The sequence below is a fragment of the Punica granatum genome, chromosome 2 (assembly GCF_007655135.1).
Source record: "Punica granatum isolate Tunisia-2019 chromosome 2, ASM765513v2, whole genome shotgun sequence".
Taxonomy (NCBI): domain Eukaryota; kingdom Viridiplantae; phylum Streptophyta; class Magnoliopsida; order Myrtales; family Lythraceae; genus Punica; species Punica granatum.
In genome coordinates, this window is record NC_045128.1 from 13,471,684 (window position 1) to 13,490,026 (window position 18,343).

An 18,343-nucleotide genomic window follows, 5' to 3' on the forward strand; every position below is an offset into this window, starting at 1 on the left:
ACGTTGTTTGTTATCATTTATTTAGGACTAAAACCACAACCTTGGTTCGAATCACTGAGTCCTCTTTAGCGTGCTCGGTTTTTATTTCTCAAAATTGATCTCTCGATTTGAGGAAAAGGAGCTGTGTTTAGAAATTGTTTTCTTTAAAAAGAACTAGCAGAAATTTGCTTCCCCCCCCTCCCTCTTCCTTCATGGTTAATATTTTCTAAAAAGAATTTGTGAAAATTCATGAGATTGCAAATATAACAGTTACAATCGAGTATGCAGGTGATTTGTTGGGCATTAATTCTCTACTGCGGAAGCCCAAGAATCACAGAAAGTTTAATTGACTAACATAGTATAGATGAAATTTGTAGTTCCATTTGAATTAGTAAGTTAGCTTAACTTGATCTATAGCCGATCTATACCATATTACTTGCATAAAAATAAGTTCATAAGAATTACAAAATTATTCTCAAATAAAGTGAACACTAAGATTAGAAATAAGAAGAAAAAAATTTTCCCTTCTAGTCAAAATTTTGGGGCAATTTTGATTCATATGTCATGTTTGAGAATCGGGAAAAGTGAGATTTAAGAGATACTGGCAGTAATGACTGCGAGCAGTCACGCGAGAGTAGAAGAAGGAAAGAGAGAGAGAGAGAGAGAGGGCTACTGCTTACGACTAACTCGGTTATCGCATCCCTTTGCCTTTTGTCTTGTCTATCCTCTTACCTATCAGCTAAAATTATTCGTATCTCAAGACAGCTTGACAAGTGTTTTCACTGAATTTCGAATCATTTCATTACTCATAAATTAATTTATCTTTTGAGGTATGTCCATATAAACTTTGTTGAAGAAGAATTTTGATGACGACAACTCTATAAATCCAAGTTAATTATAAAACCACGTTGCAAGTCTGTGAATATGATAACGGTGGCTCCCGGCGAAAGTTGTGGCCCCCGGCTTTCAATTCTACCACCCATCCCAATCCCGCCGGCGATCTCTAAGGTGTAGTTTGGTCGTGCTGGCAACCTCAATAAGTGTGATTTGATGGCTACGACCACCCACCCCCATGTCGTCTGTGACCACCACCAATCCCCGTCGACAGCCGACACCCACCCTTACCTCAAAAGCGTTGCACGGTTGCTCCAGCAACACCGGAAAACTGATTTGGTTGCCGGGAGTGGTGAGGCTTGGGAGTATTAAGGGGTGTGCTTCCTTCTTTCTAATTTTCTTTTTCATTACTTTTTTCTTTTAGTTCAAGTCACATGCACAACACGGCATGTCCATCCCGGATACCACACAACGCGTCCATCTAATTTGCGAGAGTTTTGCAATGGTCAGGGCACATGTTTCACATAACAAAGTTCAGCAAACGTACGTGCCTAGAAAAGTTCAGCATGCAAAAGTGCTCTCCCCTGATAATTTTCGACATGGAAAAAAGGCTAATAGAACTACGGGGGCATAGGACTCTAACCTCAGTCCCTTGTTATATTCTTCCTGTGACATCACAATATGAAATTTACTCTTATAAGAACCTAATAAAATTTACTTCCAGTCGACAAAATTTGCTGTTGTATAAATTGAAGAGAAATGAATGACTGCACAATTCCGCTAATTACCAAAAAACTAAGCAAAATAAAAACAGCTAATATAGGATATCTCTAGAACTCGAGTCTATCTGGTGAACCAAGAGCCAACCGCACAATGCAGGGATGAGATGAGATCGACATAGAAGAGGACCGAGGGATGATAAAGCATCTCGATGTCCATAGAAGGTTAGCAAGAGCATGGCTGTCGAACTGCATCTCATTTCTTCTTGAACTTCTTGGACTTCCTCCCATTCTTAAAGCCCAGATATCTTTCAATGTCTTCATCTCCCTCATCTCCCTGTCCTTTCCTCCTCTTCCCGCCTTCATTACATTCGTTGATTTTCTACACGCATTCAACGACAAATTGCATTAGGCCTAATCGAGGTTCAAAGCACCACATACAGATAATTATTAGACCACGACCTAGCACGGATCACCAACGATGGCATGTGTAATAACAGGATACCTCACAGACAAGGTATCTGCCTAATCCTAGAGCAATACCACAAAGATAATAATGCAAAGTTGGAAAGTAGTACCGTCTGTGATAATCTCTTGGCTTCAGAGACACGCTTCGACAACAGAAGGACTTCCTCCTCTGGAGCAGGATATTGATCCAATTTTTTACCTGGATTTCACAGATAAGTGAGTTCCACACAGAAATCTGACGGAAAATAAAATCCATACTATAAGCCCAAAAAAAAAAAGAGTCAATCATTAGTTCTTACCAATGAGATTCTCTATCTGGATGTACCACTCCAACTCGTACTGGCTCACCAGTGAGATTGCTACGCCAGATCTTCCAGCTCGAGCAGTTCTTCCAACTCGATGAATGTAATCCTGTCAAAAATGCAATCGGTTGAGCAAGGCTCTGAAACAAGAGATATACTCAACTTCATTCAAGATTTTTAGCACCATGAAAATCTGATAACAAAAAAACTTAATGGCGAGACACAGTTAAGGGTGGTTCTGCTCATGGGGTTCCAGGGAAAGAAGAACAAATAATGCAGTATATTAAACAGAGGAGAGGAAAGAGAAAGAAGCCCTGTCGCTGAAACTAGGAAAAGATTACATCTTATCGCTTTGTAATTCCATATATCTTTCGCAAAATGATAGTGGAGTCAATTATATTCGATACATCTGGTACGAAATAATGCCCGTTTGTTTTCAAGGTTACAATCACAAAAACTTTTAACTTTAACTCAACCCACTACACAACAAAAATACACATTTTCCAAGTCAACTTTAACTTTAACTCAACACACTATACAACATTTGTCCTTTTCCACAATCAAAATCAAAGTTATTTTAACTCTGAAACCAAACGCCTCATTATATTCATTGATTCCTCAAAATAAAGCAAAAATATGTAGATCTAATGTTTATGAAGTCACATTCAGCATAAGAAGGCAGTAAAAGAGGATAGCTATAAAATTCATACCAAAGCTAGCCAAACTCACCTTAGAGTTAGACGGGATATCATAATTTATAACTGTATCCACTGATGGAATATCAAGTCCTCTACTTGCCACGTCTGTGCAGATAAGAATGTTGCATTCTCCTGCCTTAAACATGTTCAAGGCTCCTAGTCTCTTTGGCTAACATAAGGATAGATAAACTACTGTCATTGAAGTTTGACATGAATGGATTGTGAAAATACTAAAGCCATATTTTCATACCTGACTCATCTGGCCACTAATGGGAATGGCCTTCAGGCCAAGATTTCGGAGAATTAAAGCCAAAACGCGAGTAGATTCACATGTGCGGGTGAAAACCATTGATGTGCATCCAGATTTCTCGGTTAGAATATAAACAAGATAAAATTCCTGCAGATCACCATTGATGAAACATGAGACATATAGACATAGCTCTGGAAAAATAAGAGTGTAAGTATAGTTTAATTTCATCCATCTAATTTCTTGAACATCATATTTGAAGGCACCAACCATCTATATCTATAGTAAATTAAAAAGCAGTTGAACCCATTTACTTCTGATAATATAAAAAACTAAGAGCCTAAAAGTCTTCATTGATTCTCTTGTGCAGTAGTTTAACTGCTAATCTTCATAACTAAAATTTAATTACTGATTTATCTGAGAAACTTCTTATGAATCTGCCATAGACAATATAACAGAGTAACTTCGTGATAGCCAAATTAATGCAATAGAAAAGGTTCAAAATGCTGCTGCAGCCTCAAAGCTCAGTCCAGCACTAGTCAAGTTGCAAAAACCAAACTAAAAGCCATAGAAGAGCTACTATCTAGCATCTTCGTCAATTATATGGGCTATAGCAACAGAAAATATCTTTCTCGAAGAGAAGAAACAAATTGAAAAGAGATGGACCTTGTACTTGGCAGGAACGAGCAGATACAGCTGCTTTAATGACTCAACAGTGGAATATTTAGTTGCTGCTTCAATCTGAAAGTAACAATTGTGGAATTTGCAATTCAATCAAAACCAATGGAAATGTCAACCTTAACAATGAAATCCAGATGGCACAGCATAATACACAGTTCAAATGGTATACCTTCACTGGGTTCCTCAAACAAGCTCTCTGGAGTTTCTTCACCTACAATATCAAGGCAAAGTGAAGGTCAAAACTCAAATATACCTCAATTTTTCTGTTTTCGCAACTGTACTCTTAACAGTGGAACTATGAACACAAGTTGCTGGTAAGGTAATGATCAATAAAGTATAATTGTAAAGGAATGGGATTCCATTAGCCTGCTTATAATCTCAATCATGAGGTATGCTAGAATTCCTAATAAAGAAAAGCTCCAGCCATACACTGCTGAGGCCAGCAGACACTCTCATGTAGCAGTACTTCAGACATAAAAGGAAAGCACTACCAATGAAAGTTAAATACTTCGAAGGAAAAAAAAAATTTATGGGATATAAGCAACTAAAATCTTCAGATCAACTGGGCCAGCTGAATTAAGTTGCAGTTAAAATGTGAATGTAATCATCTGCAATAATCACAGAAGATTTAGTACCTTTTTTGTCATAGTGGCAGAAAACAAATAGGTCCTCCGCTCACGAGGTATAACATTCAAAATTTCATCAATAGATTTCTCAAAGTCCTCATTCAGTAACCTGTCAGCCTCGTCTAACACCTGTTTGTAAAGCACAAGTCAAATGCTTAATATAGGATGTGCTCTCAAATCAAATATGAAACAGCTGACAAGCAGAGACTACTTAAACTACTATAAGCAGAGAATGCTACAAATCTTTTCTATTTAACAGAAAATTTAATAGTAGAGAAGGTAGAATCTATTTAGAAAGAGACATTTGATCCATAATCCGTGCCAACTGGTGACGTTACCTGTATCCTACGAATACGGGCACTACACGCAATAAAAAGGGGAAAAGTTTTTCATTAAGCATAAGTCATATAATTTTCGATCATACTATGCAGTCTAAATGGATCATGATGAAATCTATAGCAAACTCTATTCGCATACTTTTGACAACAAAGCGCTCCCATGAAACAACAAGAATGTCGTACCAAATATTTTAACTTGCGAAGTGAGAAGCCTTTTGTGTTGGACAAATGGTCCACAAGACGCCCAGGAGTTCCTACCTACATAAAAATGAGAATCTAGTCATTAGGACATCAATTATTCTTACTGTTGTTGACAAGAGAATCACCAATTCCATGCACAACATACCAAGTAAAATTCCAACCACATAGCTGCTCTGTTTTCTTTAGAAACAATGTTAAACTTATAGATCTTTAGTTTCCCCACTCTTTTACAATGAAAAGACCTTCCCCAATACCTGATGTAAAAATAACTCTTACGAGCACAGCAAAAGCAAAACACACATGAAGTGCTACTCACCACAATATGAGGTTGCTTGCCAAGAATAAGTGTCTGTTGCACCATTTCTACTCCACCTACAAGCTACAGAAATGAAAAGCCAAGAAAATCTCCTTAACTGTGTTACATGGAAGGCTCTATAATTGAATGGCATGATCCAATAATTAAGAGATAATAAATGCAAGCTTGAAGCTTACCACAGCACATCTAACTCCAATATCACTTCCCAAACTGCTGAACTGCTCAGCAATCTGAATGGCCAGCTCCCTGCAGTATTTAAAATACATAAGCCTAAGAAAACTGCAAGAAAGAAATGCTATTGATGGCCTAGTCTACAAGTTACACAAGGTCCATTACCAATATAATACCATAACCTTAAACAGAAGTAATCAAGTAATGCAAACCTTGTTGGAGAGAGCACACAAGCAAAAAAAGGCTGTGGAGACTCTATTAGAGCTTGCAATATGGGGAGAGCAAAGGCTCCAGTTTTGCCAGAACCTGTCTGTGCCAGTCCTATCAAATCCTTCCCTATCATAAGAAGGTTCGTACAAGTGGAGTCAGCTCAGTTCAGTAACCATCAAGTGACCCTTTTCACTGATTATTACCACTAATCAGTCGACAAGGCTAGGGAATAAAGGAAAGGCAAAGCCATACAAGAAAGGGTAATTATGTTTTGGACCTTCAAGTGCATGAGGAATGGCTTCAACTTGGATCTTTGTCGGGTTCAACCATCCCTGACTTTTACAAGCATTCACCAATTGCTCACATATCCCTAATTCCTCAAATGTCTTCACTTCATCTTGTTGGGCCATCTCTCAGCCTTTGACAGGTTAAAAACAGAAACCGCAATTGGGCGCAAGGATGGATTAATTCAGCCTCTCTTCCAGAAACTACAAAATACATCAAGAGTGAGATCCCTGACTTCCACCAAGGAAGCTCAATCTAATTTTCATTGAAAACCAAAATCATAGAGTGAACATACGCTTTACATAAACAGAGCATCCACATTCAACAGAATTGCCAAATGCAATGAAAAATGGTGTCACCTGCTGCAAGAAGACACGAGGTGACCAAGAGGAACAATATAACCGAGACATTTTAGTTTATTATTATACTTGACAGATTAGCTCTTTATATGTACTAGTTCAAGTTCACAAACACATCCAATCAAACCTTTTCCGCTAAACTTAGAGCAACATTTGGCCCGACAATCAGCAAAGTTCACTTATCACCCAGTAGAGGAGAAATACAAAAATGATAGTTAATCATCAATTCTTTAGAGATTTCACTGTGTAATCATGTTGTCATTATTGAACTCAAAGCTAGTGGCTTTTCGCAGAACAGGATGAATTTAATGGGAACAACAAAGAGAGCACCTTGGACAAAACCATAGCAAGCTACTCGACATTACAAAAACACTACAGTCTCAAAAGTACAAAACTGTGCCACAACCATGGAGGTATCTAACTTATGAGCTGCCAAGTGCCTATAATCAACAATTTCGGACAATGTCCGATCATTCATCCCTTTCATCGGCAGTAGACGACCAAAGCTACGATTCACTATTAAACCCAAAACCTAACGCAATTCGAGCATTCAATAGATCGCTTGAACCAGCAACATAAGCTCATAATAGAGCTATCTCGGAGGAAAAACTGCACATGATCCAATAAGCGGAATACAGAATCAGCAAACTACGAAGAAATATTAAAGAGTGTGAGAGAGAGAGACCTTGCCAAGCGCTTCAGGTGGGCGGCGTAAGCCTTGACGAACTCGTGAGGGGAAACGTCCTTCGCCGTCCTCGCCGTCGCCACCTCTCTCTCCCTCCTTCCCCCCGAGCTGCTGTTTCTCTCGGCGACGCTGCTGCTCCAAGATATCGGCTGCGAAAGGGGGTAAAATCTTACACCGTCCCCTCTCTGTCGAATGTACATGGCAATAATAATGGGTCGTCTTCATTAATAACCCTCTTATATTGGGCTCAAATTCACTGGGCTTTCTCCCGGCTTGGCTTCTTATTTGGGCTCAAATCTAACCCGGTCCTCTACGATGCTCACGGACCACCTCTTCAATTCCAAACCAGCACATTCCCAAAAACTCGAGAAAAATACCGAGACTACCAAATACACGTCACGACTCGGCTATTTTCACGCATTACGGAAAATAGGTGTAAACAAAATCATTATACTAGGTTTTAATATTATTAAAAAAATGATACAATTAGGTTGTCATGGATGATTCAATCTGTAAATGTGTCGCATAATTAATTCAGCAAGAATGGTTCGACCATCCTATCAAATCGCTCTACTTGAGATGGCGTAGTAATATGATGTATGTAATCACGTTTTCATCTTGGGATTTACTAAGGATCCGGTGCAAACTGAACCAAAATGTAAAGCTAGACCGCAAATTGATGAAATATCCTCCTCGTGGTGATAATTTTATATATTTCAGGATATATTGCCTAAAAAAGCAGGTGATTTGAATATCTTAAGGTAAACGTAAGAAAATAATTTGAGATATTTTGCTGCATTAAAAACTGATTTGATGATCTCAAGTCCTACTGCATTTAAATTGAGATTTTTTTAGCTTGTAGGAAAATATTTTGTAACATAGCATATAGAAAATCATGAAATAGAATATTACTGGTGCGTTTGGATTCAGAGTTAAAGTAATTTTGATTTGATTTTGATTTTGATCGTGAAAAATAACAAATGAGATGTGATTATAAATTTGACTTGTAAAACGTGTATTTTTGTTGTGTAGTGTGTTGAGTTAAAGTTAAAGTTAAAATTTTTGACTTGGGAAATGTGTATTTTTGTTGTATAATGTGTTGAGTTAAAGTTAAAGTTAAAGTTAAAATTTTTTGTTTGAGAATCCAAACAGAGTATACAAATTCCGAAATCTACTAGCTTGATATGTTGGTTTGTCGGCCGCACCTAGGAAAAACGTTGGTCCTCCGAAGATCACGTTTAGTATCTCTTTCGGCGAAATGCATGCTAGACCATCCAACAACTGCCTACCTTCACATACGAATGACAACCCATTGAAGGAGCTGCATTGAAAATAATTATATTAGTATAGAATTGCATAAAATGATGTAGGAGTTGGGGAAAAAAAAAAAAAACTCAATCTGGATGTGCACGCAATGTGATTGACGGCATCCCAACAATAAAGTCATACTATTCGACTATTCATACATATCATCCTCGTAATCCATACCAAAAAAATGGCTTGATCCAAGACTAAGAATCAACTATTGCAAAATGAACCATAATGAAATACTTTTTTGAAAAATAAATTTCATATTCATAAAAACTTCCTTATACATAAATATCACATTAATAAAGGACCGCCCGAAATTTTCTTCTCAAATTCTTTTAAAACCATTTGACCAAATGAACTGTAAAGGACTTAAGTTATGCAATGAAAATATTGTTGACTAGTTTTTAAGGCTATATATAATTGATTAAGAAGCAACTCTTCAATAGACAAAATTGATGACAGAAGAATTTTAAAATATTTTTTTAGGATTGAAAACGTATTTTCATCTTTATTAATACTAGATTATTTTACCCGTGCCATGCACGGCTTTAAAGTTTTAAAACAATAATATTTAGATTTTATTTGTTTTTGCTATTGTTAGCCGTAAAAGTTACCCTAACTTATAACTATAAAATACGTGTTAAATTTGCAGATATAGTTATTTTAAATAATTTTTAAGTAATCAATGTGTATATAAAAAATGTAATTAATGCATTTTACTACATCATATTTAATAATTAATAAATATATATGATAAATACAAAAGAGAATTCTATATAAAAAGTTTGTTATAAAATATATTTCAATTGCTTGTATTATTAAGAATAGAATCGATATGTCAGAAATAATGACATGTTCCTCGTAAAAGGCTTACAACTTAATATATATAATATTTTATTGTATATATATCCCATCATTTTTTTAAGGAAGAAGAGAATGGACTTTTAGAATATTTTATTGTAAGAATCCCTATTTGATGATATGTGGATAAAGAAGAGTTCCAATTAATTTGAAAGAAACTAGGCCCCTCAGAATAATTTGAAACAAATAATGAGGCTATTATCTTTTATTTGGAGAGTGACGGTTAAATTATCAGATCATGCTATCTCATATATTACCTGGCTTATAATTTCCAAATTAATTGTTAAAATTTGAATCACCCTTTTGCCTCGACATAAATTGTTGAAGATTTTTTCATTAAAACAAATTGATGAAAAATGAGATGTCCCCTTCATTTGACGATGATGATAATGATGATGATAAATGTTCATCATAAAAATCGATATGACAAGAAATTTATACCAAGAGATATCTCATGAATATATTAAATTCAATTTGACTTAATATTTAATAACCTGCCACCTTCAAAAAATCTAAAAATATATATACATCTGTATATCTGTGCATCTATCCGTATCAACATATACATCTATAACTATGCATACTAATAAATCTATCTATCTATCTATCTATCTATCTATCTATCTATCCATACTAATCTATCAATACATCTATACATCTATACATCTATACATCTATATCTATTTATCTATATCTATCTATCTATCTATCTATCTATCTATACCTACTAATAAATATGTAGTTTCCTCCATCTAGTGGAGAGTGCGGGAAGAATTTCACTCTGGCAATTATTACTCGTTTTACATTTATATTTGAGTGAATTTAATTTTGAAAGTTGTTCCATTCTAGGACCAGCCGGCAAGTGAGAATATTCTCTCCACTTCCTTGATCAACAGTCGAGGACGTGCGCCTCTACATTACATTCTCTTTGATAAATATGTAAATATTTTTTAATTTGCAAATCTCATATCAATATGCCACGTAATTCCATGTACTCAAAACAGTACACAGCAACAACCACATCATCAAAAATTGAAGTCGTAACTCGGAAATTGATGGAATGCGTAACATCGTTACAAATAGAAAAAACAATTTGTTCTCATGTTTATAATTTTTTAAAATTTGTATCAAAATGTTACATTTGTGAAAAAAAAATTAACAATTAGGTAACTTGCTCTCCCTCTTTATCCCCACTTATATCTATTAGTAATCAACGAAAGCCACTTCTTTGGCGTCTCCCAAACCGAAGAATATTGGTATATTTATAAAGGAGTATGTAGCGCAATAAAACTACCAAGGTGGTAGCTCAGCTGGTAACGGACTTCGTATTCCAAAAGGAAGGTCAAGGGGTCGAAACTCGACTTAAACGCTAAAACGCTTGCGTTAGTAGACTCTTGTCCTCTAACCTATGAGAGCTGTTCTGGTCCATTATGCGCTTTGGTAGGATCATGGTGACCTAGGTGGGCTATGTCTCACCGAGTCCTTTACCCATTCGGACGAATGGAATATTCCATAGCAACTGTGGAGCCCCTCTAGTCTCCAAAGGGGGTTGCCAAGCTAGTCTCCTTCTCCCGGCCTTTTATTCAGCAAAAAAAAAAAACATATAGCGCGATAACATATACTCTCAACCGTTAATGGAATTATCCTTGCCCATAGATTTCTATTTCACAGTCTAGGCTAATTAGCCCAGTTTATAACCGAAAAAATAATAGACATATTCTTCACTTTAGGGTGAACTGGTGAAGAATTGAAAAAGAAAGAGTCGGAGAGAAACCAATGTAATTGAAGGAATGGGCTTGAATAAGTGAGTATATACATATATATATAGATATATGGAAAAGGAATGGCCATTGCATCATTGCATGCGAATTGGCCTCATCTCATGGTAGATATTAGTATGGAATGACAATCCTCCCTGAGATAAGCATCGTAATCGAAAAAGACACATCTATCATTTGGTATTGCAGGAAACATCAAACTCGAGCTCATAGAAAGGACTTAAAAAGCACTGTAGATTTCATACGGAAGAAGTGATTATCGTCTAGGTCTCCAAGACTCAAAGCTACTGATGAAGTATAATGATCCCATGAGTGGAATAATCAAGCCTCAGTTGAACCAATGCATTATCACTGAAATTTTCATCGTCGATAACTAATACCATAAGAAACAACATACTAATGGTTCATCCACAACCCAATGGGCGAAATCACAAAATTCCATGCCAAAATTCGGAAATTTGATTGGACATAACAAAACTTCTAAAGTCTGCGAGAACGCATGATCTATGCCTCTGTGATCGGGTACTCGAACACAATGTCCTTTCCAGCAAGCTTCCTGTAGACTGCAGAGAAAGACTCTAGCTTGTACTCAGTGTTGTTCCGCTCCTTCGGGTCCAAGAAAACCTTAACAGGGAAGAACGAAACAGCACCATCAGACTATGACATAACTAAGAGGAATTCAATTTGACTGCAAGCAAATAGCGGTCATGTATACTGAAACTAAGATTATAAGCAGACCTTCATGATCTTGGATCCATCAAGCCTGTATCTGACGCGCTTGCCAGTAATCTCAGCTGGCAGAACAATGTCCTCGAGCATCGCTTCATGCACAGCAGTGAGGGTGCGGGTCCTGGGACGCTGGACGGCGGAACCCTTCTTTGGAGGTCTCAATATCCTTCGGGTGGCAATAAGAATTACATCCTGTCAAGAGATTCCTTTTGGGTGAGCATTCGACTTCATTGCAGGGAAAACTAGTATGTGCTCTACATCAGAGAGAAACTGCTCTACTCCAGAGAGAAACTAACAAGATGTAAAACCTAGCCAGGCAATATAAAACAAGTGAAATGCACAATCTCCCTTCGCTGAAGTACCCCAACTCAGTGTGCATCATCTAAAGAACACGTGGTAGACAACTCCATAATCGTTGCTAAGGTAAAATAACATAAAAGCATCACCAAACTACAATCTCTTGAAGCTCCGATAGAATCAAAAGGCAGCAACTTCAAGAGCAGCATTGTACACGTAGAAATGCAAAAGTTAATTCCACCAAAACCAGAGTAATGTTTGCACAACAAGCTAGTGCGAGTGCTGTTCTAACCTTTCCGCTAAACTTCTTCTCGAGCTCTCTAACAAGCCTAACATGAATCTTGCGGAACGCCTTTCTCAGTCTGTAAGGGACATGGATCACAACAGCCTTGCGGTTTCCAGACACATCAATTTGGCTGCATAGGGGTGAGACCGAATTCTATCAATCAGAACGAAATACAACAATATTTAAGGCGGCATCATCACCAACACGAATCGTCAACGAACAGGACACTTACGTGGCTGAGTTAATGTACAGATCCTTCAAGTCACTTTTCAGCTCCTGGTTTGTGTTCTCCAAATCAAACAGTGCCTACATACCCAATTAATTATAGCCAAAGATTACCACCAAAAATGCAATTGATTTGACCCCCGGATACAAACTTTAAACTTGCCCATAATGGAATAAATAAAATAAAAATTAAATTAAGTTAAACCTGGGCCACGGACTCCTCAAACTCGGAGGGCTCGACATCCTTGTCCTTGTGGATCTTCTTCCTTGAAGTGTACATCCTGAAAATGTCGAAATGGTAGCTTACCACATCAGAAGATGAAGAAGCATTCAACAGAAGCACCCAAACGAAGCAAGTCGATGAGCATGCTTGCAGTGTCACCATGAGGAACAAACGAAAAAACTGAATTTTTCAACCTTAATTCTGAATCTGCAGATTAGAAAAACAACCTAGAACGACCAACAATCGCAGAATGACAAGTCAATTAGCTCGAGAATCGTCGATAGTTGTGGTGTACCTTGGTCCTTGGAGAGACGCGCCGACACCTCCTCGCACTGGCAGGCAGGCTGCTCCTCTAGGGTTCAGAAGGGAAAACGACGGAATTTGATATGGATATATATATAGGGAGGGGCTCTGTTCAATGGCTGAGAAGTCTGTAATAGAAGACAGCCCAAATAAATGGGCGAGTATTGGGCTGAGAAAATACACTGATCGGCCCAAAACCCATGGGCCTTAAATTTTCAATTCCCCGAATTAGAGAAATTACCAATTAGAAATAATTAATTTTTTTGGCCAAAAATATTATTAAATTTGAAAAGGTTATTTTTGCCCTTTTACATTTTCAATAGGGAAAATAACATAGTAGAATGCAATACAAATTGAAATAATGTCACCGCATAGCACCGAAGAAATTTTTTTTTTCACCAAGTAACACGTCATAGGTATTCCATCAAATTGGGGGTTGGGGTGCCCCTGCCAAGCCACCCACCCCCTTATCAAGGCTAGCGGTGCTCCCACCTCTTTCTCTTATCCCAACTTTAATATTTCCTTTCTAACTCTATAATATTTTTATTTTATTTTATTTGTTTTATCTCTCTCAAATTTTCATTTGTCCAAAATTCTCTGGAAAAAAGCCACCACTTCAACATTCCTTCCATTTTTTAACGAAATACTAATGGAATAGAACATGAAAGCAAGAACATGGTGAAATCGGCCTGATATCTCAGAATGCTCGGTTGTTCATAGAATTTTCTTCCATCTTTTGAGTTTCTTTTTTAAAAACAATAAAAAAAATTATATAGATATAGATTTGTGGGACTATTCATTATTTTTTATTCTTTTAGTTTTTCTTTAAAAATATTTTAAAATTTTTTAAAATTTGAATTTTTTTTAAATATATATATATAGATTTGTGGGTCGGTCGTTATTTTCTTCAAGTTCTGAGTTTTTTTTAGAAGATGAATTTTTTATTTTGTTAAACATATAAATATATATATATATATGGTATTGGTCATTATTTTTTATTTTATAATTTTTTAAAAAATTATAAATATTTTATGAGAAAATCTAGATAAAACAAATCAAGTAAAATCATAGTTGCATTTCAAAAAAGAAAAATTAAATCGTATATTATATATTTGCTTTTTAAAAAGCAAATCCGATCATTTTTTTTTTTAAGTTAGGAGGCCTGCGTTGCACACGTATGCATATATATTTATTATTTTACTATAAGGACAACAACGAAAACAACAATAATAAACGGAATAAAATATTGATAATAAAATAAAGAAGTTTATAGTGTTAATGAAAGAAGGACGTTTATAGCGGGAAAAATTTGTTTATTTCTTCCTGCTAGGCCGCCTCATAATCTTCAAAAGTTATAAATCCACCATGGTCCATCTCTTTTCACGGGCCTTGTCTAATATTAGTTACGAAGGTGTCCAACTTTTCCATTTAGGCTGCCACTTTTTTTTTTTCAGATCTTTTTCACCATCTTACTATTGATAATGGTGATAGTTGTGGTATTAAAAACAGTAATGATGAAATCAATGTGAGTCGGTTCAATTAATTTGGCGCTTACTCCCCTTTTTAAACAATGTCTTGGATTCGATTCTTTTACATTGAGGGAATCCATTTCCGGAAAGGATTACTCCCTTAGTGGACCGACTCTGGTAGAATTAGAATAGTTTGGGTTCGTTAGGTTTCATGATATCAAAATTAATAGGGAAGATTAGCACGAATAATTATCATTAATACTTACCATGTACATATAATGTATTTTAGTCGTGTATATATAGTTTCCATACTTAGAACTAGCTTCTATACTTAGAATTTTGTATACCACTATTTATTCTAAGGAATTTCACATCACACTATATGTAAGGATTCATCCAACTCTTTATAGTATCAGACCTATCAACCGGGTAACTCCCAATTGATCGGCCTGCTTCCGCTTATCCTTCTAACTCTCCTATCTTCTTCTCGGCAGTGATGGCTGGCACTTCTTCTCCTTCAACGGTTTTGGGTGGGAAATCTATGAAAGCATTATGAAACATATAAAATAGAGGTAACAAAAGGGAAGATTTGACAAATGATCTTACATGTAGTGTAAATTACAAACATAACTAAAGTTTTTTTTTTTTGGATAAATGATGAACCTTTATTGCCCAAAAAATATTCACATACATTTATCCAAAGGAAAGATTAACAAAATAAAGAAAAATACAAAGTCAAGCCGCAAAGCATATTTGCATGGACAAGAAGGAAGTTTCCAAGTGCAAATTAGGGATAACAGAAACTGTATGTACATAAGAAGTCTATCAAACTTTCGTGAAGGAGAAAGTTTCAACTCAGGCCCCAATCCCTACAGACTCGCTGACTGGCAGCTTTTGAAGCACTACATTCCAAATCTACTCCGTGATATTGTAGGAGAAAAAGATATGATTATTATTCTCCTTCTCACAGAAAACACAAAGCGCAGAACTGTTTAGGAAGCTTCATATTGAGTCTTTCTTTCGTTGGAATCCAGTCCAGGATAGCCAGTCAAGCTATAAATGAGGCTCTAGGAGAATAAGCTTTAAACGAAAGTAACATATGCTGCACTTCAGGCTTCCTGGGTCGAAACTCTTGCAAGAGCTTGATGTACAAAAATTTTTAAGTTGGCATTCCACTGGATAATATCACAAGAAGCACAAAGATTCAGAGAAAGAGCTCAGGTGATAATTTGCACGGCCTGTGCATCAGTGCTGCGAGGCCCAATCCATTGTACTTCAGAACAGAACGCACGTTTCCACGAGGTTTGATGGAGGGAAAGCATTGAAAACCTGTAGAGCAGAAATTAATAAGAATACGGCAATGCAGCAAAGCATCATAATAACATGAAATATTCATTCCATTCCCATTCTGCTAGTCCAAATCAGGAGGAACTAGCTTTTAAGTTTAAGCATCTCCCACCAACCCTAAGAACTATTGTTCCACTCCTAAATTCCTTAATCTTCCAACACACCTAAAGTTTTACCCATAAATTACAAGATCATTCTCAATTTTTAGAGTAAAAGACAACAACCCCAAGTAGAAAATATACAGAAAACTCACCCTTTCTGTCCAACGTAAAGGGGAGGCGGAAAAAAAAAAGTAAGTTGGACTTTTTAACAATTTCATCAGCCATAGAGTTATCTCTCAGAACTTAAAAAAAAAAAACACTCAAAGGCTGTGAATGGTTTTCTATGGTAAAGTTACAATATCACTGGACATCATAAAGTGAATTTTCCGATACAATAAAAGCTCAGCTATTATTATTATTATTATTATTATTATTATTATTTTGAATAGGTAGTTCATTGAGAGCAAAACCATATGTAAAATGTCACAAACCCACTCAGTAACTATGTCAGTTTTACAGAATATACTATTACTGGAACAGTAATAACATCTTCATATACTTATACCAATATATAATCCCTATGTATAAGATGAGTAAAGGGAAATCAGACTCAAGAATCTGCTAGCTATTTAAAATAATAAAACTCCATGGGATAAACTCTTAACAGGGGAAAAGATTTGAATGGTGTTATCATTTCCTTTATAATTAACGCAATACCTTTAATTATTGCGTCCACCGATTGTAATAAAGACATCATGAACATAGAATGAGAACCAATAAAAGGGTCTAGCTAAGGCAAATCATATCACTTCGCATTAGAGAATCTCAAAGCGATCCATTTGGAAACGCATTATTTTTGAAGGATTAGGACAGTCAGTGTCATGTAACTGTAATAAGTGATCTCAAAGGATTGACTTTCATTTGCTGACTACCTAAACGGCGTATTTACAACCTTCCATCCGCATCATCCTCAACGCGGCATCCATTCTATTGCACTGACATGTAATTGAGGTCAATTTGATAAACATGAGCTTCAGTATGAAATTGAAATGAAGCAAAACATTCATTAAGGATTTACTGTTTTCAACGAATTTACCATGTTAACTATTAGTTTATTGATTTATTCAGGCACGGCTAGGCCTCTGTATTAAATGCAAGAAGGTCACAACGTATAAGCATTTGTGGGTGGGGGGAGAGGGGGGAAAAACAGATTGAAGCAGGGAAGTTTTTTTTTTATTTATTATTTTTCTAGTAGAATGTGGAAGTTAGTAAAAGAGGAAACAAACGGCACATTCTACATTTTTATCATACATACACTTTTGTCATTTTTGTATTGTTTATTTTTCCCACCCTATTACAGAATTAGCATTTTATGTTTTGAAGAGCTTACAACACCACACAAGATCGGGTGTTAGCTTTTGTGGACCTAAGGTTGTTGTTTCTTTTTGAAAATCATGATTCTATTTCTGCCAAAAACAATTTAAAAATTCATAGAGCGAAGAAGAGTTCTAGATATCAACTATTATAATTTATTTATAAATATATAAAAAGAGTTCATGGTGAGAGAATTCATTTCAGATGAAAAAAAAAGAAATTATGATTTCTCTTATCTATTTCTACAGTGTCGTATTTTCTTAAAGAACAAACACTATCAATTCACAGGGGAGATTTATCTTGCCCTAATATGAAAAATAAATAAATAAGTAAATAAATAAAGAATGTCGTAAGGAGAAATTTTTTGCCACAATTAGTGATTAGTTAGCATGACTAAGATAAAATTCCTGCATAATGGTCGAATTGATGACATGTTCAATTCCATGGAAGTTCTTGGCTCCCGTGGCTATATTTTCAGTCACGGGCCAAGTACGAAACCGAAACACTTTTATGTTATGGATTTGGTACAAAATTATTTTGTACTTTATAAGAATAAGTGTTTCGTATTTAAACTGCGATTGAAAATTCAGTCGCAAAACCTAAGTATTGTCCTAAATTTACTGTAGTTATGATTTACATATGATTGGTCTTCACCATCCATCATATGACCTAAGGGATTTCTCTCCACTTCTTTCTCTTTGCGCCACACACAAACATACATATATCCATATACCTTATGTCATTGACGGAAAACTAACACCGTGTTATGACATAAATTTTTTGTGAAATTTCATGCTATATGGTGAAATTATTGCGTTTCGTATTATGCCATAAAAAATTCTAAAATATTGTGTGATTTGATGAAATTATGACAATATGAGCTATGTGATTAAAATTTTCAAATTATCCTAATGTATGGTGAAATTAACCCCTTATTTTTTATATAGAGAAATAATAGGTTTTTGACAAAAATGCCCCGT

The 18,343-nt window shown here is 35.9% G+C and overlaps 2 protein-coding genes across 4 annotated transcripts; both read right to left on the reverse strand.

The window, feature by feature from the left end:
• Positions 1-1,482: 1,482 nt before the first annotated feature.
• On the reverse strand, positions 1,483-7,312 carry LOC116197542 (DEAD-box ATP-dependent RNA helicase 10). Of its 3 annotated transcripts, none has more exons than XM_031527712.1 (15): positions 7,120-7,312; positions 6,371-6,434; positions 6,068-6,278; positions 5,793-5,916; positions 5,586-5,655; positions 5,410-5,472; positions 5,076-5,150; positions 4,564-4,683; positions 4,098-4,139; positions 3,914-3,988; positions 3,251-3,397; positions 3,032-3,169; positions 2,300-2,411; positions 2,111-2,199; positions 1,483-1,914 (listed from the first exon to the last, which is right to left on the reverse strand). In XM_031527712.1, exons 3-15 carry the CDS (start codon positions 6,198-6,200, stop codon positions 1,789-1,791), a joined length of 1,314 nt encoding a protein of 437 aa, XP_031383572.1. In that variant the 5' UTR covers positions 6,201-6,278; positions 6,371-6,434; positions 7,120-7,312; the 3' UTR covers positions 1,483-1,788. The 3 variants fall into 3 exon arrangements, with proteins under 3 accessions (XP_031383572.1, XP_031383573.1, XP_031383571.1); XM_031527713.1 differs by having other exon boundaries at positions 6,371-6,437; XM_031527711.1 differs by lacking the exon at positions 6,371-6,434.
• A 4,070-nt stretch (positions 7,313-11,382) lies between these two features.
• Positions 11,383-13,241, reverse strand: LOC116193836 (40S ribosomal protein S7-like). The gene is made up of 6 exons (XM_031522587.1): positions 13,125-13,241; positions 12,812-12,887; positions 12,614-12,687; positions 12,388-12,511; positions 11,808-11,990; positions 11,383-11,693 (listed from the first exon to the last, which is right to left on the reverse strand). The coding sequence occupies exons 2-6, from the start codon at positions 12,884-12,886 to the stop codon at positions 11,574-11,576; spliced, it is 576 nt and encodes a 191-aa protein (XP_031378447.1). The 5' UTR covers position 12,887; positions 13,125-13,241; the 3' UTR covers positions 11,383-11,573.
• Positions 13,242-18,343: the final 5,102 nt, after the last annotated feature.